The 27,612-nt window shown below is 39.5% G+C and overlaps 1 protein-coding gene across 1 annotated transcript in view; it reads left to right on the top strand.

Moving 5' to 3' along the window:
• The window catches only part of LOC108232196 (eukaryotic translation initiation factor 3 subunit H), a 63,384-nt gene that overhangs the window by 4,743 nt on the left and 31,029 nt on the right, over nt 1–27,612 (top strand). Inside the window, exon 2 of the mRNA XM_017409816.3 lies at nt 4,558–4,714. Coding sequence (XP_017265305.1) covers nt 4,558–4,714 — 157 coding nt within the window. The remainder of the gene's footprint in view (nt 1–4,557; nt 4,715–27,612) is intronic.

The following is a 27,612-nucleotide window of genomic DNA, read 5'->3' as shown; positions in this document are numbered from 1 at the left end:
CTTAGCCTCACTCTGTAGGTTTTTTTTTTTTCCGCAAGCCTGTATGTTCTTTGATTGGCTAGTGTTTTTGTAATGTCATTGTGTGTATAGAGTTACATCGGTCTCAGTGTTTGTGAAGCTGATTTAGAGTCTAAAAGAGCTCCTGGATTGTGTGGAGAGCTATTGATTTTATTTATCTCACATTAAAAATTAAATACATACAGTGATGCATGAACACTGTTTAGGTGAAGAACCCCGGTGTAGAATATCAGACTGCAAGCTCAAGTATGCCCTCCCACTGAACACGTGGAGCATTTTTCCCGTTGAGGCTTCTGTGCTGCCTTCAAGTTGCTGAATGGCGCTGAACACCAACTGGCCCTTTTGTGCGCATTCATGAGTAGTGATGCCCAAATGATGGAGCTTGCAGGTGGCGCTTCCTACTCCACCACTCAACCAGTCTGCTGGAGTAATGTGTCCCAGAATTTCCTCTCGTTCTAATGAATTTTTATTTTTTTTGGCAGTTTTGTGAATATATGTAAGTGGTTAGTAGCTGCTCTGCAGAATGCTGGTTAACTGTTTAATACACAATTAAATGCAGATGTAAAGTTCTTAGAGAAGTGCTGGATGTGTGAGAATCTAACTAATTGTGGTGAAATTTATTAATTCCTGGGCTCAAAGAAAGGATTTTCACATACTTGAGGAAATGTTTCCTCACAATAAGGTTCCCATGGTAGGGAATGAATAACACTTGAAGTTTGTTCGATAAAAAGTTGGGACTTTTAACAACAGTCTGTAAACATCTAATAACTGAGAGCGGCTGCTGGAGTTTAAGAAGAGAATGTTGTCCCATTCTTGTCTGATTGAGGATTCTAGCTGTTTAACAGTCCTGGATCATCTTTGTTGATTTTTTTTTTTTTTTTGTCTGTACTGCAGGCAGACCAGGTCAGCACAAAGACTTTTCTACTATGATGCCATTATATTGTAATGCATGCAGTACATGATTTAGCACTGTCTTGCAGTAATGTGCAAGACCTTCCCTGAAAAAGTGTCCCTTGGAAGGAACCATCAGAGAGCCTGATCCCTCTGTCTTGCCAGTTGATACAGGTCCATCTCTACCTCTTGTACAACTCATCATACACCTTCTGTTTTGCCTTTGCTACCTCCCTCTTTATCCTACGTTGCATCTCCCTTTATTCCCGTCTACTCTTTTCAGTCCTCTCGCTGTCACATTTCTTCCTAACCTCTTCCTCTGGATAACTTCCTGCATTTCAGTATTCCACCATCATATTTTTTATCATCTTTTCTTTGTCCAGATGACACACCAAGTACCTTCCTACCTGTCTTCTCTAATCACTGTGGCTGTAGTAGCCCAGTCATCTGGAAGCTCTTTCTTCCACCCAGAGCCTTTAACAGCTCCTCTCTGAACTCCTCACAATGTTCTTCCTTCCTCAACTTCCACCATTTGGTCCTCTTCTCTGCCTTTACTCTTCTCCTCTTCTTCACCACAGCAGTCATCCTACACACCACCATCCGATGCCGTCTGGCCACGCTCTCCCCTGCCACAACCTTTCAGTCCACAGTCTCCCTCAGGTTACCTCTTCTGCACAGACTGTAGTCTACCAGCGTACTCATGAGTTCACTCTTATAGGTCACCCTGTGTTCCTCCTTCTTTTGGAAATAGGTGCTGACTACAGCTATTTCCATCCGCTTGGCAAAATCCACCACCATCTGTCCTTCTTGGTTCCTTTCCTTGACACCAAACCTGCCCATCACCTCCTCTTCTCCTCTGTTTCCTTCACCAACATGTCCATTCAGATCTGCTCCGATCACCACTCTCTCCTCCCTAGCAATACTTTCTATCACTTCATCAAAATCCTTCTAAAATTTCTCTTTCTCTTCTACATCACATCCAACCTATGGAGAAAACCACTGACAACATTCAGTATCAGACCATCTACTTCTACTTTCAGAGACATCACCCTATCTGACACTCTTTTCACCTCGACCACATTCCTTGCAAACTCTTCCTCCATTTCTCTTCCTATCCACACCATGGTAAAACAGCTTAAACCCTGCCCCAATGCTTCGAGCCTTGCTGCCCTTCCACTTTGTCTCTTCCACACATAATACATCTACCTTCATCCTCTGCATCATATCCTCCAGCTCTCTACCTTTTGCCTGTCATTGTCTCTGTGTTTAGAGTTGCTACCCTCAGTGCTACACTCTTGACTTCCCTCTTCTCCCTCCTGGCACATTTCTCTCCTCGTGGTCTTCGACTAACACAGTACATTCAGCATTTTTAAAAATGCAAAATCTCTCACTTGCCATTGCACTCTGGATAAATAGGTTGGTTGGACATCATTGACCGCTCACTGGAAACAACACTTTTATCTCTGTAAAGCAAACCTAGAGCATGCCGGGCCTCTTTACTCTCTTCTGTCTAAGTTTTGGAAGCAGATTGCTATTTTCTTCCAAGTGGTTCCTTTTGAATTTACCTCAAGTCTTGACAGCTCTGCTTGTGCTGTCTGGAAAGCTAAAATAATATTTTTAGTACTTGTGTTAATATTTTTAGCACTACTTTTTTCCCAGTTTTTTTTTCTAAAATATTAATTAAAAAAAACACCTTTTCTAAAATGAAACTGGATGCTTCTCACATGTTAATGTTGTCACCTCTTGGCTAGTTTACCATTTTAAAACCTTGATTTTAAAATTTTAGTTGTAAATAATACATTTGGTCTATCCAACAGACTCTCACAGGCCTTGATGCCCCCCAAAGGGTTTAGATGATAGTGATGACAGAAGAGAAAGTCAGAATTAAGAAGAACATGGTTTTATCCCATCAATGTTGTCAGTGCAATATTAAACGGTATCACATATCACAAGTTTTTTTAATATTGTACAGCCCTGTTTTGATCACTAGCTTCCAGACACTACAGACTGAAGTGTCTTTGGGCAAGGCACAGACACTCAGGTCACTTCCAGTGAAGGATGCAAGCGTGACAGCTATATGTGTTATGATATAACACATATATATGGATATAAACACACTGGGCGGTGCTTTGAGAGTCGATTAACATTTTTGAAAAAAGTACAATACAAGCTGCTGGTTTGAGCCCAGGTTGCGGCAGGAATCGTCCAGCATTAAACAATTGCCAAATCTTTCGCGTGAGCTTCCTCGCTGTGGCAACCCCTGAAGGCAGGAGCAGCTGAAAGAAAAACATCATACAAGCATGTTGACATCATGGATGTTTACAGAAACTGGAAGAGGTATTTCATGTTGCAGTGGAATATTTTAACCACCAATCTTTGCAATTTTAAATGAAGGGCCAAGAGATACTGTAGGTGTAGGAGTAAAGATAGGGTAAGGGTAGGAAATGGAATTCATCTGCAGTCCCAGCTTTTTTTTTTTTTTTTTTTTTAGTGACCTGGTGTTCAGATTTTTCAGTGGCAAAAAATTGCTACATTTGATGCCTAAGAGAGCTGCTTTTGTTTACATAATTTAATGCACTTAGCCTTAATATATATATAATGTGATTATTTGTTTGAGCTCTTGAATAATAATAAAAATTATTATTATTTTCATTTTCCAATTTTCCCTCTTAAAATGCAGCCACTGTAACTGCTTGTGTGTTTAAAGTATGTGAATTCATTATGAAACAAATCTTAATTAAAAAAAGTCCTCACTTTCACAGAGCATGTTTCCTAATTAAGGGATTTTTTAATACCTTACAATCCACTTTGCAAGGCCACATTATTATTATTATTGTCTGCATTGTTCTCATTTATATTTCCTAAATAGTTTAATTATTTGTTCTGCAATGTGCAGACAGAGGCTGTGAGGAGAATGAATCTGCAATGGGGCCCTTTACTTGGAAAAATCATCTAAATCTAAATCAAAATAACTAAATCCCATTGATGAGCACAAATCAATACAACAGCCAGGCAACTCAACTTACTGGCATAAATGAAGGGGTAACCACTTTTCATGCCAGAGTTTTAGACCAAAATGATCTTTTGTTGAGAAATGATGAAGGGTTAGCTGTTATGGTTAAACCTTGTAAATGACAATTATGCCTGTGATATTGTAAGATGTGTAGTGTGTGTTTTGTTAGCACTCAGAAGAAGTGCTGAGGACGAGTCTTGGCTGCTAACACATCAAATATTAGCTCAATATCTGTAACTCTGATTGAGTTAGAGCTATTTGATATTTGCTCAGGTCGCTTAGGGGTTGTGGACATTTTGAATCGGATTGACTTGAAAAGTTAAGTCACTTTCTGTAAGTTTCTTCCATCTAGTGGTCTATGGCATATTTTGCTAATGTTACAAACACAGACACAGGCAAAACCATTACTGCCCTCTTTGCCTTCGGCGGAGGGGGCGATAAAAACACCAAGAGAGGATATAACTGAACAGTGGCTAAAACTCCAGGTCAAAAAAACCAAATCAAATTTCTGCAGCTGTTATTGTAAGCAGGAAAATGCCTTCAGACTCTCCTCTTCCCTTTGCTCTCGGTGTAGTTTGATATTGCAATGGCGTTTCTCTTTTTTTTTTTTTTTTAACTTTCCCTTTTTTTCACAGGTTGTGCTGAAGATTATTAAGCACTACCAGGAAGAGGGCCAGGGCAGCGAGGTAGTGCAGGGCGTCCTGCTGGGCCTGGTCGTCGACGACCGGCTGGAGATCACCAACTGCTTCCCCTTCCCTCAGCACACAGAGGATGATGCAGACTTTGACGAAGGTAACTAAGATTAGCGTCCCCTGTTTCCTTTGTGGTATTGATCTCCTAAAACCTGAAATATGGACTCGGATACACGGAGCATAAGAAAAGTCTGAAGTGAAGCAGTAAAATGACGCAGTCTGCAGTGATGAATTCACAAGATCATCATATTTGAATGCTTCAGTGACATTTTGCTACTTTCTTGTTGCTTTCATTACTGATAAGAAGTTCTTTGTCATTTAAATTCGACTGCGTGCCTTTATGAACTGCAAATTGGGACGATTAGGTTTTTAATTAGCTCCATCTTTTCGGGTTGATTTACCAGATGGCGCTGGAAATATTAATTTGAAGCATTTTTGTTTTTATTTTTGGCTGTCAAAGTCTCAGTATTGTTTTATCTGATTACGCCGAGCAAAAAGATTATTGTCTTGAATTTTTAAATCTCAAAGCTGATTCCTAAAAATACAGCAGAACTGATTCAAAATGAAGCATTTTGACCGAACCTTAATGCCTAATTGAGTGTTAGTTGTGTTTTTGCGAGATAAGCTGGGAGGGAAAATTTCTAATCTGATTAAAAGAGTTTGAGAGATCAGTGTGTGTGTGTGTTTTCTTGGCTTGTGCAAGAGATCCATCAGCACAGTTTTAAGGTCACTGCAGAGCTCTAACTGGGCCCACCAGGTGTCCTACGAGGTCAGCGATGTGCGAGGTCAGCGGGGCGGGGTGGAGTACTCCAGCTTTGGGAGGGGGGAGGGTTTCAGGTGGACGACGTGAACGTGTCCAGGTTTTCATTTAGTCCTCTGCAAACATCACACCTCCCGTCGAAGGCCGCCAAGTCCTCGGACCTCTGCCCCGCTCATATTGAGCCTTGTTTTTACCGACTCCCCGTTAAGTTCAGCAGAATCTGCACCGCGCTGGACTGTGGGACCGGGGCGGGGAGGGGAGGGCAAGCAGATGCAGGGAAAGGTGGACAGGGAGAAAACTCTAGCCTAACAGGCCTTCACTACTAATGAGCAACCGTCAAAAAATTGAGCAGGATGCACAAGCTGCAATGATGGCTAAAGGTCATTAGTGTGAGAAGCAGTGGCTCGGTGTGTGTTTGTGTTGTGCTGTGTTGGCGGATGCCACAGCTGGTTGTGATGTTGACTTTTGATGGCCTGGATTTTCCATCTGTCACTCTTTTTAGGTTAACAAGGGCTTCAGTGAGTTGTGGCTTGCTGTGAACCGGGGCATATTTACAAAGTTACAACAGAATTCCTCTCAGCACGGATTCTGCTCCAGCTGCAGAAGGTGACAGGCTTCAGGTTATATGACTGTATGGAACCAAATTCCAGATGTTAATGACTTGGGCATGCTATTTTTTTGTTTTTCTTCCCCAAGCTCTGCTCTCTTAATTAAGAGCATAAAAAGTCGGATGATCTGTGTCTTCCAAAACAATATTCAAGCTTCGTGGTTTTACCCGCTAACTCAAAGCTGTGCAAAGACAGTTAGCAGAAGTTAAATTGTTGATCAGCCATAACATGGAAAATTGATTTTATGTCTGTACATAAGGTCATTTTGTTCCTGCACTCCTGCCTGAATTATCTACCCACACACACAGCTGCCCAGCTGGGCCAGTCAACTGTCTGCGCTACAGCAACTAATTGTTGGCACTTCATATGTGCTGATGTTGGAGTGGGCTGCCTCGACCCGCTGAAGACCTGCAGCAAAAAGCAGAACAAAAGTGCTTTTGCTTGAGCACAAGTCTGACTTTAAAACACCTTTGTTTAAGAAACAGAGGATATTGGTCGGGTGCAAAAGCCTACTTTTCTGTCAAATGTGTACAGGTCATCTTTCACCTAAAACATTTTCTTAATTAAAGACAAATCATCCTTCACGTTTCATGCCAGAGTTTTAAACTTGTGCTGACAAGGGAGGGAGTTATAGCTGTTTTGGTGAAACCTTGTACATGACATTATGAAAACTCACAAAATGTGCTGGCGCTCAGAGTACGTGTTGAGGATGATTCTCAACTACTACCATGTAAAACTTTAGCTCAACATGTGTACAATTGACTGAGTTTTAGCCATTTTTGTGTTGGCTCATGTGGATTAGCTGTGGCAGCCATGATCATTTGGATTAACTCCAAAAGTTAATCAGTTGAAGATGTACATCCAATGATTATTTCCTGGAAGTTTTATGAAAATCCATCAGTTTGTTGGTGAGATATTTTGCTAACAGACAAAAAGCTGGCTCCAAATTTATTAAAATTAAGCTATTAACTAAGCTCTTGTGCTCAGACTATATGTTGGGGACCAGTCTCAACTACTTCCACACCAAATTTAGCTCACCATTTTTAAAACTGACTGAATTACAGCCATCTTGAATTGGATTGACTCCAAAAGGTAATAATAAGTTATAGATGTACCCCTATTGGTTACTTTCTGCAGATTTTAATAAATTTTGAGTCTCAGCCACTCCCACAAACAACAAGTAGTACTGGTCAGTACGATTTTGATAAGTCCTCAACATTTTAATGATGCTAAACACAGCATGTCTTTCCAAGCCAAATAACTTTCATAAACTTTTTTAACCTTCCAAGAAGGTAAAGAAAAGGTCGCTCGTGTGATTTGAATGCAGCTGCTCACACTTGCACTTTACTTGTGCTGAGTTGTTCGCTTCTGGAAGTAATGTTTCAATAAGCACCCTATTATTCTGTACAGGGGTAGCTTTTTTTCGGCGACTTATCAGGAAACAGAAGGGCACACACCTACTAAGATGTACGCTGTTACACAAACTACCGCCTTGTCTACAGTCTCAGAAGCACATTTATCTCTCTTCAAAATGTCAGGCTTTTTTATTTTTTAATGGTTTTGATTGACTTTACCTAAGTGTAAGATTTATAAAACTGTCATATAATAGTAATAATAATAACAGAGAGCTGTTTTGGATTAAAAAAAAAACAACCTATACCCTTCAAAGACTCTTTCAAACATTAATAGTTCTGTAACTGAATGAGATTTTCAGCTGTACTCCGAGCTTTTGCAACTTATCTTTTTTTGGCAGAGGTGCTCTGATGTGAAGGGTCTCTTTGTAATGCAGTCTGTCTGTTTTATCGCCCGCTGACAGAAAGGGAAGGCGGATGATAATGTTTTTGCTTGTCCTTGTGTGTGTTCGTGTGGCTGTCCGTTATTAAAGTATCTCTTGAACCACTGGACAGAATTTAATGAAACTCTCAATGTAATCATTGGACGTACATCTGTAACCGATTAACTTTTGGAGTCAGCCCAGTTTAAGATGGCGATCACAGCCAATTGACCTTAATAAAATAAATAAAAATAGCTGTAAAATTTGATGTCATTGTAGTTGAGTCATCTACAACACATCTTGCGATATCACATTATTTTTGAGGTTTGACCAAAAACAACTCCGTCACTTCCCAACATAAGACATTTATTTATTTATTTTAGACTTTTTATTCTAACGGTTCGATCAGTTTTCTGCCTTCACACAGATGAAGGGATCTGATGACTGTTTGTTAGGCTGCTCCTAAAAATGTTCAGTCTGATGTAAATCCTCTCAGCCCTCTCAGGAGAAACGCACGCCGCCCGTTCCATCTGCTTGTTGTCTGACGTGATGAGCGGTGTAGATCGCAGTCCTCTGGCGCTTTACGATGTTGACTTCTCCTGCTACCTGCCCTTTCAGCCTGGCTGGTCCAGAGGGGAGGGCTTTAAGTGCTGCTGCCTCATTTCACATGAATATTTCTGTGAATTCATCGCATTGCTGCAGTCATTCCAGCCCTCGATGAAACTCTGGATCTAGGAAGACTCTGGTATCCAGGATCCCTTTTTTACCTCTAAGGTCTGGCTATGTTTCTGCGTTTGTCCGCATCACTCTGAGTGTGTACAGCTGAATCATCTTCCTCTGACTCATTGTTGCCGGAGGCTCCTTACAATGACTCCTGCAATCTATCTCTAAAAGAACAATGCTGCAGATTGACAGCTGTGTGACTCTGTGTTTTTTTTTTTCATGTGTATGCATTGTTTGCAAGCAAATACAATTATGTGAGTGTGTGTCTGTGTGTGTGTGCGTGTGCTATGCTGCCGCTTCATCAACAGGTGCCAGTGTGGAGCTGCGCTTGCAGTACAGTCAGTGGCAGCAAATGTGACCAAAATGAGTTAAAAAAGACAGAAAAAGAATAACTGAGCACACAGAGCTACATCAGCCTCAGATTAAAAAAAGGAGCAAAATAAAGAACCTTGGCTGAACACCAACCTTCCTATCTCCTGTGCCCTTGCACACTCTGTCCTTTTATCATTGGCTAAATGTATGGAGGGAGATGTGTAGAACTACAGGCAGTGACTCTCAAGGCATTTTGAGCAATAGAAGCACACGAGGAGCATGTTAATAATGTAGGCAGGCCCTCTTCCTTTGTTGTGATATCAGCGATAATGCATTACAAAGAAGACGTATCCTGGTACAGAGAGATTATTAAGGATGTGGGCTTGAATGAAGCTGTGCAAGGCAGTAATTGTACTTCTATGCTCCCTTGATAGACACGCACACAAAAACACTTCTCAGTGCTTTTACACAATTAGGAGAAGTGTTGTATTAATCAGTTTTAAAATGGGTTTGGTTTACATAAGACAGGAAATTGTAGTAACGAAGCATTTCAGCCTCTGATATGAAACAAAGTAGAATTACAGACAAATTTCATTTAAAAAAAAATTGGATTTCTTTGTATGTGAAATTGTTTATTCAAGCCTTAAACACAGTCCATATGTTTCTTCATGTCCTGTCATGCACGTGTGTGTGTGTATGTATATATATATATATATATATATATCTTTATTTTTCAACCAAATTGCTGAACACAACTCTTGCTCACACTATAGGTTTCTACAATTAGATTCCACGCTGCACGGAGCACACTGGCCATAAGTGAGGAAAGCAAAGTGAGACGCTGGAGGGGAGAGAGTTTGTTAGCCACAAATATAGGATAACTTTAATAATGCAGTGTATGCCATGAAACGTGGTACGAGTTGAAAAGTAAATGAAATCTCTGAACCATAGAGATGTTTCCAATCAATCATTGGAATTAAACTAGGAGTAATTATTGCTCATTTGGTAGTGATTTTCTGTGTGTGTGTGTATTTGCCTATTACAAAGATATTTCATGAACCACTGGATGCGATTTAATGAAACTTACAGAAAGTAGTAATTGGATGCACAACTTACCTTTTTGAAGTCAACCTTATTTAAGATGGCTGCTGCAGCCAACTAATCTTAAAAAAGGCTATAATTCAGTCAATTTTACAGATATTGTACTAGAATTTAGTATGGTAGAAGATGAGACTGAACCCTGACTCATACGTCATTTGCCATCAGATTTATTAAGATCTGTGTTTAAAATGTTGCCATTAGTTTTTTTTGGAGTCAACTCTGTCTGTTAGCAAAATATCTCTTGAACCAGTGGACAGTTTTTTTTTTAAAACCTTTCAAGAAATGATCATTGGATGGACATTGACAACAATAACCAACACAAAAAGGCCTGTAACTCAGTCAGCTTCACAGATATTGAGCCAAGTATTGTTGTGGTAGTCACTAAGAGTCATTCACAACACACATTCTGTGCAGGACATCTCATGATATCTCAGAGATTGTGCATAATGTTAAAACAGCTGCAAATCTGTCATTTCTCAACACAAGATGATCTTAGTCTAAAACTCTGACATGAAAGGCAGCGGGTGATAATATATTCTGCCAAGGAATGCTAGGTCTTTTTAATTTGCTCATATGTTTTCTTTGAATAATTTGCTGTGTGCTGTCCGCCTCAGCTTCCCTCTAGTACTTCCTCTCTCCTTAAAAACAGCCGAGCTGCACACTGCAAACATTTCATTGCACGCAAGGGTGAAAATCACAGCGTCTGAATATGAAAGATTACTTGGACACGCTTGTGATTGACTCAGTTTCTCTCCCTGAAAAACTTATTGACAGCTCAGTATCAATAATTTAAGTGAACCAGGTCTGTAGTTCTTTAGTTTTAGTCAGTCAGGATGAGCAGCATCAAACTTAACTCGTCGTGCTTCCATCTACAGCAGGAGGTTTCCTGAAGATGGAACAGAATTAGAACGCTTTCTTTCTCTCTCCCTCTTTTCATCTTCTGTTGCTCTACCTCTCCACCCCCCGCCCCCCCATCTTTTTTTTTTTGGACTCACTACATGTAAGCACTGCCTCCGCCCTTCTCTCCCACTATTTCCCCTTTGTTGCTTCTCCTCAATCACCGGCTCCCCATCTACCTTCCCTGTTCCAAAATCCTTCGTCCGTCCCCCTCCCCCGAAAAGTAATTATGATATGTACTGTTGGGGAGAAAAATGGAATCGCCCAACAAATGTCCTGTTGGGATAATCATGTCCCCGAAATAGAGCAGTTTATTTTGCAGGAGTAATTTGTTTTAAATGATCAGCATGGGGTTTTGGTTTTTTCTTTTTAGAAATCTGGCATTGATGCCATTGCCAAGAAAAGATTTAATTATTTTTTTAATTGTTGTTAAGCTTCCTTCTAGATGAAGGAAAACACTGTTGATAAAAGTGGAATGAGCTTCAAATGTGGGGGGAGGAAAAAAGTAATCTTGTGTAGTTCTTATATAGTTTATTTGTATGAAAACATGCTGTTCTGGACAGTACATTATTATCACCCGGGACGCAATAAAGTTTTAGCCTGACTGTTCATTTGTACCAACAGAAAATTATGTCATGAATCAGTGGACAGACTTTACTGAAACTCTCAGAAAATAATCATTGGACATTTACAATAACTTTTGGAGTCAATCCTATTCAAGCTGGCTGGTACAGCTTAACAACCCTAGCAACATAAAAAAGGGCTATAACTAACTAACTGCAGATATTGAGCTAAAATTTGGTGTGGTACAAGATGTGTCATCCCCAACACACACGCAGGGGGATAATTGATTGTGCGAGATCTGTTTGTAACACTTTGCCATTAAGTTTTAGAGTCAACTGTGTTTTTTCTGTTAACGAAAAAAGAATTGCATGAAGCACTGGAAGGATTTAAAATAAACTAACGTTCAGTATTCATTGGATGTGCATCTGCACGTGATTAACTTTTGGAGTTAACCCAATTCAAGATGGCCACCACAGCTAATCAACCTTATCCAACACAAAAATGGCTATACACTCAGTCAATTTTACAGATATTGAGCTTAATTTGGTTGCTGAGAGTCATTCTCAACACATTCTGAGTGCTATGAGATCTTTCAAGATCTCACTATATCCTTCAGACGTTCCCTCTGCCTCAAAGCAAGTTACTCGCTCTCTACCAGCACTTGGAAGGACCTTCCAAGCCTCCTGTCTAGCTTCAGGTCATGCCTCTCATTGGTCCAGAAGATAATTATTATCAGCTGGGCGAAGCAAATGAGATTTACCAGCACTTATTTTTGCAAAGAGCTCAGATTCGATATATATATATATATATATATATATATATATATATATATATATATATATATATATATATAATATTTTTTTTTTAAGGAAAAGATCTGTTAGGTAATGCATGATGGCTCTATCTTAGCCAGAGAGCATTTAAGTTAGACATTTGACTGTCAGCATATAACAAGGTAGCTGCTTGAGTTCTAACAAGACACACAATTAAAAAAAAGAGCGTAAAGCTACTCTTGATGTGTAAACAACCTTTAGTCATTAACAAGATTGATTTTTCTGATTGGCACCCTCTTCTCAGTTTGCTATTTGTTGTTTGTGTCACTCCTGCTGCCACGGTTTGAAATACTCAGCAAACCAATTAGCCACATAGCTTAAGATTGGATTTATTATGACTGGGATGTGTGATAAAGAAAAAGCCACACTGCGAGGCAAGTCTGTCTGCTCTGATTAAAACTCTAAAGTGAATGAAAGGGTTACTGCAAGTCATTACAAAATTACCTGGTTTCTTCTGTTTCCATAAACCTAAAAAAATAAACCTGCTAGCACAAACGGTAATGACGGACACACAAGATTAACCACAGTATTTGCTGTTATCTGCTCTTGCATTTATATATTTAAAAAACATGTTTTAAAGAACTGCTCAACTGCTCTTTTGTTGACTAATATATCAACTTAAGAAAATAAGCAATTATTAGCTAATAAAATACACCCGATGTTATACACTGTGTGTGTTTAATTGGTGCTACTCTGTTGTCTCATTTTTGTAATTTACTGCTAAGCTCAATTAAAGCAATTACTGTATATCTCCTTGCTACACTTCTTGGTTTGTTCTGGAGATAAGTATGGATATAATCTCTATATAGTGTCTTTTGTTGTGCCTTTTATGTTGACATACATCACACTTTTAGATGTTTATTGTCTGTTTGGTGGGACTGCACACCAGCTGTTTGCAAGATAACCCTCAGATAATAGGTCTGTAGGGCACTAGTCATGTTATGTGTACATCAGGGTAGGGAAATACACTCGTGGTACTGGTGTGTGGTTTTCTGTAATTAATAAACAGAAATATACTGTAAGTACAACTTGCCCCCTTGTTACATATGCTGCACAATATTTATTACACATAACACAAATAATATGCATAGTCAACAGAAGAAATGTCACATCTGTGCTTAGTATTGCCAAAAACCGAATAACATGTAGGTGACTTTAACTGCAGCATGTATTTAAGGTAAAAAAAAGCTCTCTAATGGGCAGAATAAACTAGGAATATACAGCACATTGGCCCACTATATATGGATGTAGCAATTAGCAGCAGAGCAGCTGCACATAAAGATAACAGCACACTGAATAAAGCATTAAACTGCATATGCAGATACCAAACAAACTGCTCAAATTACTACAGCTTTTATCAACTCATAAACTTTGGTAAACCGTTTTTAGCAGACATGTGCTCAGGTATATACTAATATTGGGACTGTTGTGGCAATGATGTCATCATTACGTGACTACAATATACTATGGGATCTTTTAAGGGTCGGAAAGGTGCTGAGTAGAAAATGTAGAAAATGACAATATACAGTGCCTGCAATAATACAAACAGTAAACATAAGGCAAACTAATAGGCTTTTCTACTTTACCATTACCATTTCTTTTCCTAAAGCAGGTGAAGGAGGCTGACAATATTGTATTGTGGTCAAGTAATTTAAGACACTAGTTGGTAAACAGTGCCTTGCCGAGTTCACTGGAGCTAGTTTTTAATGCTATCTATGAGAATGATAATGTACTCTTTGCAAAATATATCATGAACCACTGGACATTTTATTGCAACTCTCAGAAAGTAATCATTAGATGCACATCAACAGCTGATTAACTTTTGGATTTAACCCAATTCAAGATGGCCACCACAGCTAATTAACCCTAGCCAACATAAAAATGGCTATAACTCAGTCAGGTTTACAGATATTGAGCTAATTTTGGTGTAAGAATAGCCTCGAATCATTCACCACACATTCTATGAGCAGCTCGTGAGACCTCACAATATCATGAGATTATGCAAAACATAATTTACGGTGTTTGACCAAAATGACTAAATCCGCCCCTTCTAAACATAATTCTGGTATGAAAGGTGGCAGGTGATAAGCATTCCTTCAAGGAATGCTAGGCCTTTAATCATAAATAGTTATTTGACTCTCTGCGTTAACATGTATTCTGCAGAGTTTGGCCTTTTTTTTTTCTTTCTTTCAAAATGCCAACAGTTTTAGAGAAAAACACAGCAGCTGTTAGACTGGACTCTTGTTGAGTTTTTTTTTTTTTTTTTAATCCACTATCCACTGCTCTGATTCCACCGTGTCTGGCAGGAGACATGTAGCATCTGCTTCAGTTTCCTCTCCATCATTGTCCATCCAGTGATCCTTGACGACACCGCTGCCTGAATACTGTCCCTCTCTTGAGATGTTAGATAATTGGAACCTTTTTTTTTTTACTTCACACTTTCTTCGCTTCATTTTCCCAGCGCCAACCGCATACAATCTGATTAATGGGCACATGTAAAGGGGAAATTAAAACATTCAATTTAAAAAAAAAAAAAAACAGTAGAAAAAGGATTTTTTTCCAAAACCATAGCTAAGTATCAAAAGTTAAAACATACATCAAAGTAATTGTGGCCATATAAATCAACATTTTCCTCCACTGATGTCTGAGAGGTTGGTTTTGTGAGCTGCTCCTGTCATCAGTTGCTGACATGCTCATGGTTGGGTTAATTGAAGTCAGCGGGATTAACACCCCTCTGCCATGATCTCTCCACTTAAACAAAAAAAAGAACAAATACTCAGTATGCAACGAGGCACGTTTTGTGGATGGTGCACGTGTTTAAACAAAAGTTGAGAGGTCTACCATTCTGATAAGGTCTACTTTGGGGGTTAGCCCTTCAATAGATCACTCTACCTGCCTCAAATGGGAAATTGATTTCCTCCGTCTTTCCTGTCCTCCCTCACTGAGGCTAATTAAAAATCACTTGCAGCCCACCTCTAAGGGAAATGCATAAACATTAATTAAAAGCCTAGCCTTCCTCGAAGGAATGCATATCACCCGCTCCCTTTCATGCCAGAGTTTTAAACTAAGATCATCTTATGTTGAGAAAGTGCAATGTGCCCACTGAGGTCAAATCCTGAAAATAACGTTATTGTTCGAGTTATTCATTAATGCCAAATAGTGTGTTGCAGTTAAGTCCCAACTACTGCCAGATCAAATTTTAGCATTAGTAATGGCAATTTTTGTGTTGGATAAGGTTGATTAGCTGTAAATGCACATCCAGTGATTACTGTCTGAGAATTCATTCAATTTCATCTAGTGGTTCATGAAGTATTTTGCTAAAAGACACGCACACAGACAAGGACAAAAACATTAACAGCTTCCTTTCAGCAGCAGGCAATAATGGTGCTTTGGTAAATTTAGGAGGGGGGGAGTTAGGGGAGGTGATGATGTGTGGCACCTTGGCCTTTTTGGTTGATTTTTTAAAAATATATTTTTAAACGGATAAAGGTCCTTCATGCATGTTCCTATCTTTCAGTTTGAGCCCTGTTACTCTCTAAGTGTTGTGTAAATCTGGCTGCGTCTGGCTGTTAGCAGCAAGCTGTACCCGTACCTGCTTCTGAAAGTTCACCTGGTGTTATAAATCAAGAGTGCGAGTCCCCCGAGTGCAGTCACCATCAGCATCAGTTCCACTGTTTTATTCATTTGCCTCTTTGTCTCGTCACAACGCTGCCCTACATTAAATTTTGTGTGTGGAGGGAGTTCAGAATGCATTACTGCTCGCCACTGCTAATCCAGGTGGGCTGTGGGGAGCAGGGCAAGGTGGCAGGAAAGGAGTAGAGGAGAATGTGACAAGGATGTGAAAAATTGGGGAGAGACTGGCTGAGGATGGCAAGAGCGATGGGGGGAGGGCACAGAGGTGAAGAGATGAGGAGCTGATGGAAGAGAGAGAAAGCTACGAGGGAGGAGAAGAGCAGCCAAGCAAAAGATGGAGAGTGGGAGCATAGAGAGGCAGGTGAAGATGGACAGCAAAAGTAAACTGCTCTGAGAGATATGCAGGTGTGCAATAACTGGTTAAAGATGGCTCAAAATGGAAGAAAATGACACCCAAAAGAAAGAATCATGTTCATGAATATTTGTGATTAGAGGAACAAGCAAATAACTTAATGCTACTAAAGGAAATGGCTTAACCACCAACAACAGACCAATTTAGCAGTCAATAATTCTTTCTTTACCTTTTCTTTTATTGATAACCTGCTTCTTACATTTTAAATCAGTGATTGAACAGTTTTAAAGCCCATCAAACTCTTTTATATATAGCACGTAACACCAGCAAGCAGCTAAGATTTGGAGGACTCCAAATCTCCAAATGTGTCTGAAATACGACTTTTCCCTTTAGCTGCTCTGTTGGGCTGTGTTAATCACAGGTGGGCCTGTGTTTACTCATGCGAGCCTGATAGTTGTAGTTCTACACAGGTGTAGCCACTTGGGATTTAGCTGAGACAAATGATGTGGGTGTTGCTGCAATTAATTGTCCCTGCGCAGACACGGAGTCCTGTATGAGCGAGGCTTGACTACGAACACCTGTGAACGGATGGGCTGAGATGCAGAGTCTGTGGGGAGATGAGTGATAATAAATATCAGTTTTGGGATGAAATGTGAGGTTAAACGTGCATTATTAGAAAGCGCGGTCATGTTTTTTCCTCATAATTTAAAGTGGTGTGTTGGAATGCCAGGGCTCCTCTAGATGAAATAGAACTGCATAGACAATTTAATGGCTTACAGGTGAAGATGCACAGATAGCAGTGTTTGTAGTTTTCATTGACTCATTCCAATTTAGGATTTTTGAACAGCTCTGACGTGCTGATTCTGAATGGAAATTTAAGCGTGTTTTTGATAAAATATTTTTATTAAAAAATTTGTCTTTTTTCCTAAACTGTACCAAATTACACAGATTTTATTTTACTCTTTCTGGAAAGCTAAAAAAGTTATTAGATGTGTTAGATTGGTGAATCATTTATTTATTTTTTTGTAACTATTTGCATGGAAAATTCACAGCTTGATAATCATTACTAAATTATTAGTGGCTGTGGTGGATTTGCAAACCAGGGAAAACGGTTGAATTTTAGATTGACATTCATCTATGGTATTCTCTCGGAGGAAATGTGATTTATTTATTTTTGTTGAAAGTTTGAATCGACTAGTTATTTGATCAAGCTTAAAATCTGTGATTCTAGTCACTTGCAGATTGATTGATTGAATCCCTACTTCCAGATAGGTGAGGGCGATAAGACAATCTTGGGTCATGAAGGATTAGAGCGTGTTGATGATCTGCCAAAGCCGAGAGATCTTAGGATCGTCTATAGGGAACATTTTAGCTGTTGTAGCGTTGGATGATTTCTGCTATGCAGAAAACACAAACAGAATCACAAAATTGGTCATTAAACATTTAAGTTACTGTAAAACATACAAACACACAATTTATTTAGTGGATTTTTCAGTCTAAGTGTTTTTCAGATTAAATGTTTGCAATGAACGAGACTCCTTTGGCCTCTGCAGGCTCCTGTAGTCTCCTGCCTGTGTGATGTGACGAGGGGTACGGGGAATCTTACTGACAGCTTTCTGCAACCATCCAGAAAATGCAACACTAAATACAAAGTGTACAGCAGAAGAATGTTTGAATAATATGTTAATATCCCTTCAGTAAGTTTTTACGGCTCGTAATTGACGACAACTGCAAGAAAACGTGTGACGACCCGAATAACCAGTTGTGCCAAAAGAGCAGAGCGAGCTAACATTAGCTTAGCACTTCAGCTAATCTGTCCTCGTGAAAACACATCAGCAAAAACATGACATGAGTTTATTACACACTTTGTAACTGTATGTGTGAGCAAGATATTTGGCTATAAATGAAACTACGGCTGTTTCAGGCTTTATACAATACAGTTGGAGTCAACCTGAAAGTTGCCTTGTGAAACTTTCAGGGGCACCATTGTGAACAAAATGCAGCATCCTCATCAGCAGTGAGTTGAAAAGAACACAGTTCCAAAACAATACAGTAGTTTTACACCACATTTTATGTACCAACTATGTACATCATTGTGATTTTTAAGCTACTGTGCCAAACTCAAGTTGACAAAATTCTACAAACTGATTAAAATCTTATCAAAAATAGTCTGCATACTTTTTTGGGCAAGTTTTTTTTCCCATGTAAATTAATAACTTGCAAAATAGAATAAAGAGAAACACTAATTAAAAACTCAAATAAAGGTTAAAAAATAAAAACAACTGGGCTTCTATTCTGTGGTTGAATAGAATAGAATTTGAATAGAATAGAAGTCCAGTTGTTTTTGTTTTTTAACCTTTTTTGAATTTTCCATGGCCTGGATGACTGAGAATCTACACCATCACACTGTTTAAAAACCTATGTAAAAATGGTAAACTTGTGATAGGGATTTTACTGTTAAAAAACTAAGGTGAAATGAAATTTTTGTCAAATCCCTCACCCCTAATTTAAGGATGTACTTTACAATCTAAGCTATATGATGGTTGAAGAACTTTGGTTTTGTGTTATATTTTGGTCTCGAAAACTAGTGAATCTTTCAGGAGACAATGTGAATATTATTTTTATGTTATATTTATTTGAATGCTACATATGATTCAGGAATGCTTTAGTAATTCTTGTTGTGAACCATATTCACTAAAAGAAGATGATTTCAGTTCAGGACAGCAACTGGAGGTTCAGTCCTGGGGAGGAATTCTGCTGTTCCTCCCACTGGAAGAGCATCATTCTTGTTCCTATCATTGGGAATGGGACTATTTCAAGGTTTGTGGCAGAAATGTAGCCCTTTCTCAACATCCTGTCTAACCACGGAGTAGGCAGCTCAGAGGCTCCCACTGTGCGTAGGAAACTGTCAGCAGGAGAGCAGGAAGACAGGAGTACGGGCGGAGGACAGGTGGCGGAGGACTCCCCTCATTCTTTTGACCAGAGGGAGGACGTTGCAGGGCTTCCTGGCAGACAGAACTGCAAAGATGCACGTGTCTCAGTCTCAAAGTCTTATCTCACTTGAAGCTTCCCTCCTGTATTGGACAAATAAATTCAACTCTTAAGTTTGTTACATTTTTTTTGCCACTGAATGCTTTCAGTGTTTTTCTTCAGTTTTTCCAGCATCTGCTTCCCATACCTCTTAGTAGCCTTTTAGCGTCTCATTCAGTTTTGTAAAGTCAAGATTAAAACTTTGTGCCTGCCTTTAACCTAACATCAGACACACTCCACTGTTCTTGTAGACCAGTCAAGGAAAACAGGAATCACTTGTGTTTTCCTTTTTGTATCTCATAGGAAAAACTTGTAGCAGGAAGTATTTGAGCTAATTTGCCATACTTGACTGGCTTTGCTTGACATCACACTCTCTGCGGGGCTGTCACACATTGCACTGTCTACGCTAAAATGAAATGTCAGCTCTCACAACTAAACATACTGTTAAATGAAATATTGACAAGGAAATCAAGTAAAATTCCTCTTCCTTTATGTCCCTTTCAGAAAGATAAACCACAATATGCAAAGAAGTGACAGCTTTTCCACTTCGTCATCCTCTCCCCCCATTCCAACTATAAAAACAAAACCCTGTGACAAGCAAGTGCTGTCAAATGTGCATATGGTTAACTTGTCAGCGTGTTACGCACACAAAACAGCTGCCTCACCATGCTCTCCCCCTCTCTCCGGTGCATCACTGGGTGTGTTTGAGTGCCTACTTGTGGCGCTGTGTGTAATTCTATGTACATGCGTGAATAAGGGAGGCAGCTCTCTGCAGGGCTTGCTTAACTAAGATTAATTGCACCTAATCCACTGTGCCAGGTGGAACATGGGCCGTGCTTGGTGCACTTACGCAAACACACAAACAGGCACACACATTCCATTATAGCCTCGCCACTGAAAATTAGCCCCGCAACTCTCCTGACACACCAGACCAGACTGCGACTCGATAGCGCCATTTACTTCCTGACGTGTTGCACATTTATCACTGCTCTCGTCCTCCGACAGATCAACGTGCGGACAGAGAAAACGCCGTGGCAGAAGGACAAGCTATCTGCCCTCAAACATCAGCACCAGCTGGCACTGACAAAACAGAAACAAAGTGTTTGTCCTCCTTTCTTCATAAACAAGGAAAGAAGGCTTGATCTGGATGGGTTTGATGGGGCTGTAGCTATGATGTCGTTTCTGCAGGAGTTTCACAATTAGTGGGAATGGAAAGTCTCTAGACTCTAATAAATTTCTTCTCAATAATAGTAAAATGAGGTTTATGGTTTGCTGCTCATATTATTAATTTGTTCGTACACTCATTTGCATGGTGAAGTTTCCATCATCTCAGCTGCACACACACGCACATCTCCTTTTATATTCTTGTCGAAAATACATGGGACTTCTTTTTATACCCTTTTCACTTATTTTTTTCCCCTTTCTTCAGCGTGTTCTCCCTTGACCTCCCTCTGACTGTCTCTAATGTATCACCTTGTGTTGAGTGAAAGTCCTCATTAGATGAGAGTCTGATGACTTTTAAACTGAGTGCAGAGTAAAAGTGGGATATTAACAGTGTTGACTGAATGGGTCAAGAGTTTACTCATCAAATTTGGGTTTGTGTGCAGAGACTTAAAAGTGAAGGTGGTGTCTCACTGAGCTGGGACTGTTGGGACACTAGTTGGTGGGGGAAAAAAATCCTCAAAACTCTTGGAAAATATGTGAAATTTCTGCTGAAGCCTCACAAAACTCTGGGTGTTTGCAACCAAGGGACCATCGGGCTGTGTTTTTGAAAATCATTGCCTATTTTTAAGTGCACAGCTTGCAAGACTACATTCTTGGCCGTGCACAGTATTTTGTTGCCCACCTCCGCCCACATCATACTCACCTTGGCTCGTTTGGTCCCCACCTTGGCAGCCACCCCACATTTATGGTTTAATCTACTGAATACGGTTTTGAAATGAAAATATGCAGAGTTGGACCAGTTTTTCAATAACTATTCATTATCAGCGTGGTTTCAGACACTTGAGACGGTTAAAGGCGATTGTGGCAAAATTCAGATGGGGTGGTAAGGCTCATGACAACTTTGACTATTTTGACAAAAATTTTTTTTTTAACATGTTCAAAGCTCAAGCAACAGGACTGCGTGTCTCTGTGATTTATGCAAAGAAATTGAGAACCTTGCAAAAAGTCCCAAGACATTTGGGACACTCCCTCATGAATCCCATTCGCCAACTACTCGCTGCCCAGTGAGATGCCACCTTCAGGTCAAAGGTGTGTGTGTGGGGGGGTGTTCTTCACTCAGCAAATACTGGTAGAATGAAGTGTCAAAACATTTGTTTTGTCTTTGTCCTGGCTCTGAAGTATTTATGAATTCCAGCATGTGCATGGCTTTCTGTCACCTCTGTAGTTCCCAAACCCATATGATGAATTCATGCTAGATAAAAAAACAACAGTGCCATTGGTTTTCCATAACAGCATGTTTGTGTGTTTTCAGTTTGAGCCGGTTGCTCTGCCCTCTCTGAAAAAGATCATTGATAAGATGAAGCCTGCTGGATCTTCGAATGATCTGGTCCCTCCTCATCTTTTTAAAGAGGTTTTTTTTCCATCTTAGCTCTTTTTGTGTTCAACATTATAATGGCAGCTTGGCAAATGGATATGTACCTATGAGTTTTAAACATGCAGTGGTGGCACCACTGGTTTAAAATAAAAAACCCTGGCCTGAACCCCACTGTACTATCACATTTTAGACCAATCTTGAAGCTTCCTTAAATGTCCAAGGTCCTGGTGAAGTTTGTCTACTCCCACCTGAACTCACACTTAAGTGAGGTGCTTCAGTCTGGTTTTAAAGCCTGTCACAGTACTGATTTGGCACTGTTGAGAGAATTTAATGATGTTCCTCGAACTACAAAACTCTGGCCACTGTGTTGTTTTGCCGCTGTTGGACCTAATAGCTGCCTTTGACACAGTGGAATATCAGATCCTCATGTCCCTTCTGGAGAACTGGGTTGGTGTGCAGGGCGTAGCTTTGAACTGGTTTAGATCCTATTTAACAGAGAGACGTTTGGAGTCCTCTGTAGCGCCTCTTACTTGTAGAGTTCCTCAGAGCTCTATACTTGGCCCTCTTCCCTTTTCTCTGTACCTACTCCCTCTTGGATCTATTCTCCGGAAACATTCCACTTTTAAGCTGATGATACCCAAATCTATATGCCTCTAAAACAGGATAATCATGACTCTGTGAACCAACCACTGGACTGCATTGGAGAAATTAAGACATGGATGTCAGTGAACTTTTCACATCTGAATGAACAAAAGGCCATGGTTGTGTTGTTTGAGCCCAGTGATTCTTCCATAGTCCCTGCTGATCTGGGTCCTTTAACACAACACTTGACTCACACAGCAACAAACCTGAGAGTGAGGCTGGACAATGACCTTAAGCTCAATGCTCAGGTTAAATCAGTGGTCAAGTCCAGTTTTTATTGTTTGAGACAACTGGCCAAAGTCAAACCATTTCTGTCATGCCATCACTTTGAAATTTTAAACCATGCTTTTATCTCAACTTGTTTCGACTACTGCAATGCACTTTATGTCTTCACTCGCTCGATCAGGTCGGCAGATCAGCTGCTGTTGGTGGTCCCGAAGTCAAAGAGGAGGTTGAGAGGTGACGGAGTGTTTTCAAACTATGGAACAATGTGGAACGTTCTACTTTTGTAGATCAGACAGGCCGACTGACTTCCTGTTTTTAAATCATATCTTAAAACCCTTTTTTTTCTCTCTGGCTTTTAACTCCATTTGAGATGTTGGCTTTTATTGCTTAATTGTTTTGTTTTTTTTGGTCTATGGTCTATTTGATTTATAGTTTTTATTCCTGATTTGGAATTATGTGTTTTACCTCTTGTGTTTTTATTAGTTGGTGTAAAGCACTTGGTCAACAGTGTTGTTTTTAAAAGCTTTAGAAATAAAATTGTATTTTATTATTATTTTCACACATATAATTTACCTAATTTAGACCTCAGAGTTGTTCTTGCATTAGCTTCTAATGCGCAAGTCATTGGAACCTTACCATACAACAGCGTTTCACCTAAGGGTTTATAGTTTTCACTACAGCCAAATCAAAAAGAAAGAAAATCAAAACAACTGGACTTCTATTTTGTAGCTGAAGATGTTTCGCTTCCCTTCTAAGGAGCTTTTTCATTTCAAAACTAAAAAGAATGAATTAAGAAAGCTCCTCCCATGGAAGCGAAACATCTTCAGCTGCTGAATAGAAAGCAGTTTTTTTTTTGTTGGATTTGCCATGACCTGGGTGAATCAATACCAGCAATAGAGCCTAATAGGTAGTGATAATGTATGTCAACTGGCTATAAAGACGATAATAGGAAATGTTCTTCTTTTCTAAGAATCCATATGAATAGGTAAACTTTAGGTAGGCAAGTAAACTTTATCAACTTGGGTTTTATTAAAAAGAAATTTCATAAAGACACTTGACTTTGGACAAGTCGTAGATCTTTTCTTCCTGTTAGAAAATAAAATGCAAATGTTTAAGTTAAAAACCAATTTTAAAAAGTACTTTCCTAAAAGCAGTTTCCCGAAATGGCCTAGAATATTAATGAATCAAAATGTTAACTTTGAATGTAAATTATTTTAAGCAAAGATTTGAAATGTATTTTTTTTAATACAAGTTTGGTTGCTGTTGCCCCATCTGTCCTTATTCTAAACCGTTCAATTTTTCTATCCTGCGCATTCAGAAAGTAAAGGCAGGAAACGGGGGATAAAGAAATTATGGCTCCAAGTTTCAGACATGAGGCACCATTCTATTCTGTTCCATTACTCATCTGCTCAAGTTGACGTTGGTGGATATAAACTTCAGCCAGTGTTTGTGTGCAAGCGTATCAGCGTGTGTGTGTTAAACTGCATCAGGCTTTCCAGGCAAGGCCCCGTCAGCCTGTCAAAGTGGTGATTAGAATGTGTTGTGACACACAGTTATGTGCATCCTCACATTCAGACCCAAGTACACACTAAAATACATCTTGCTGCCTGCACAGAGATGTTGTGGCCTGCAGCAGCTTACAAGGTCCATTGCAGTTCACCTCTTGTGTCACTGAGTATTAGGGTATGGACTGTCTGGTTCATGGCACAGACACACACGCTGATAGGGCCTTGTTGATTATAACTGTTAACATTACTACACCAAGGTGAGGATTTTTGCTCCTGGCTGACAAAGGCCTTCACTCCACCACCTGCACACAAACACACACACACACACATTTATGCTTTAGATGCACAGCAGACTTCACACACACCACATACATTTTGTTTTTCAGTGTACCCACACCTGTTCACACACAAAAACGCACAATGGCTCTCCCACAGCTTAGCAACACGCAGGATCGAGTCTTGCTTCCTGCTTCATTTTCGGTTACCCTTACTTAACTCGTGGCTTCACACATCCCCTTTAAACACACATTCACTTTGTCTCTGTCTCATGTAAGCACACCATCACTGCTCCTTTTGCTGTCACACACACACACATACAATCAAGCAGCACTGAGGGAATGGGCAGACTCATTCCCAGTCTGCCCTCGGGATCCAGATTGATTGATAGGAGAGGCGGCAGGGCAGCAGAAATGAATGAGGAATAGCAAACGGTGGTGCATGCTCTCACCTCCACGCCTTGATGATATTGTTAAATGGACTGTTTTCAAGCTAATGCCGCCATAGTTTATGGAATAATACGGCTTACCCTGGTAATGCAGCAATTGGGAGCAAAAAGCCTTGTAAATGGGTCTATTTGAAAAAAATAAAGGTTGTCTAATGTTGCCTCACATGATGCAACTCAATTTATTTTTGTTCTTTGACATAACCAACTCAAAGGTATTCATGTATAGTCACTAAAATCAGCTCCTTTGTGTGGCAACTGACTTCTGATGTGTTGTTGTACAGAATATTAAAGACTACTTAATAAAAAGAATAAAACGCCTCAGATCAAGACAGTCGCAGATTTGCTTCCCGGCCTTTCTGTAGGGAGTTTTTATGCTCTTTTCATGTGGGTTTTCTCAAAGTACTCCTGTTTCTTCCCACAGACTAAAAACATGCATGTTAGGATCATTGGCAATTCTAAATTGTCCCTAGGTGTGAGTGAGAGTGTGAATGGTTGTTTGTCTTGTTAGTCTATAAATGGCCCAGTGATGGACTTGTGACCTGGTTAGCTCCCTTGTTACCTGGAAAAGGTGTGCCTAATCTTGCCATACAGAAAGTACAAAAGCTTTTTTTGGTTGTGCATGAATTTTTAATGCTTTGTTGCCTTTAATTGTCTTATTTCTTTTATTCCTTGTAATCCATCAAAACAATGAGTCAGTAAGTTCCTAAAAAATAAAAACTTAATCGTTCTCTAAATAATTTGGCAACTTAAAATGAAAATGATTTTTTTTTCCTGTTTAAGAGATTCTTTACTCCAAAAATATTCAAGGATCTTTGAAATAATTTTTTTCAGTAAGATATCATTGGTACAAGTAGTTGTCTGACATTTGTTATTTCACTCAACAGATGGGGATCTGCAGGGGCTTTACAACTTCAATATATTGTGGTGTATACACATGTGTGATGGTCACTGGGATTGTTTCGCTGTATATTTTGACAGCTATAATTCATGGTTTATGAACAAACAAGGTAGTGATCCTGTGGCATTTACAAGGCTCTGTGCTTTGTATTAGATCTTATGGGGATGAGCTGGCTGGCTGCCACTAGCCTGTCTCCCTCAGCCAACTAAATCTAAGTTTAGCTATCAGGCTGAAAGTCATTTGATTGTCTGCATGCTTTCTGTATATATTTTTTTCTTACCTGAGCACAGTCCGCATTGGTTTGTTTGAAAGCCTGCCTGTCTGCTTGAGTTTCCTGTGAAAGCTGGGTGTCATCCAGATGGGTGGGATGCAACTTTATGTGGACTTAGAACTGTCTGTTTGGAATTCATGAATATTTTAGTCAGCTGGCATTCACGAGGTGTCATCAATTTATTGGCATCTCTCTTGGAGGTAATCGTCTTAGGTTGTGGTTCGGATTCCAATTTGCTGGAGTCGTCATGTTGGAAGTGGTTTTGTTGTTTGTGGGCCTTTCAACACACTTGGTGGTTTACCTTGCATGCATACATTTATTTTTTATTTTGGTATTTTTTCCATCAAGACACTGCCTGTTTTTAGGAGCAGGCAATTGTGCCAAAAGATCATATAACAATCATTTTACAAGAAATCATATTTTGAAATGCCAAAAAATTGCCAAAAAATTAAGCCATGTCATCATATACAAGACAGGAATTATTACCCACCTATTTTTGATCAGGCTCCCTTTTCATTGCTAAAGCAGCATTAACAAATTTATGCAAATTCATTCTAATTTATTCTAGGGTTGGCTTGGGTTTCCTGAGCTATCCCTTAGTTTTCTGAAGTGTACTTGGTCAGTAACAATATTAAGGTAAACATTACTTGTTCAGGTAAGGTCATGAATAGCAGGATCCGATGTTTTCCTGCAGAATATTATCAGAATCATCACATTGTTGGCTTGCCAGCTTCCCAAAGTGCAACATGGTGTCTTATGTGTGAAACTTGGAGAGCAATAATTTTTTTATCCTCTGTTTCCTGCATTTACTTTCTGAATGCACAGAGTACAAAAGTTCAACCAAAGTGTCTTTAGGACATGGACATTGGTTAAAAGATGATATGATTCATCAAAGCAGTTCTCTTTCATTTTTCCATAGTCCATTTCTGATGCATAGATACCCATTGTTAGTGCTTTTAGCACAAACTGGGGTGTTAGCTGTTCTGGTGTGTCATACAACAGGGTCTAGTTTTTGCTGCCCTCTTGTATCAGTGGTCTTTGGTTGTCCATGACCCTGTCCTGGTTTTGCTCTTTCTTGAACTGCTTTTGGATCCTGACCACTGCGCACCAGGAATATCCTACAAGAGCTGCAGTTGTAATCAATTATCTCACCATCATAGTTTGTATTCATCCTACTGCCAAGAGACATTGGAGCATTTGTGCTATTGAATAACATCTTTAACTTCACCTTCAGTGGTCATAATGTAATGACTTATTGATTCAAAAGTAAATTTCAATCTGGCATCCACGAACTACAGTTGGACAGGATTTCTTTTGAGACCTTTTAAAACTTTCCCAAATTATATTTTGGTATAACAGTATATGGATTTGCCATCTGCCAACATCTTGTCATGTATTATTATTATTATTATTACATGTATTTTAGTGCATTTTAAAGGCCTCTAGTTGGTTTTAAATCTTCATTTCTTAGATTAGTAATGCAGCACAATATGTTTTAATTGTCATAGCATGGTGGATCAAACCAATTTAACAATAAATGGTTCATACAAGAAAGTTCGTAACATTACAAAATTTACATGACACATTTAGAGTTTTTTTTTAAT

This window comes from Kryptolebias marmoratus, linkage group LG16 (assembly GCF_001649575.2).
Source record: "Kryptolebias marmoratus isolate JLee-2015 linkage group LG16, ASM164957v2, whole genome shotgun sequence".
NCBI classification, from domain to species: Eukaryota; Metazoa; Chordata; class Actinopteri; order Cyprinodontiformes; family Rivulidae; genus Kryptolebias; species Kryptolebias marmoratus.
This window is presented reverse-complemented; position numbering and strand designations above follow the sequence as displayed.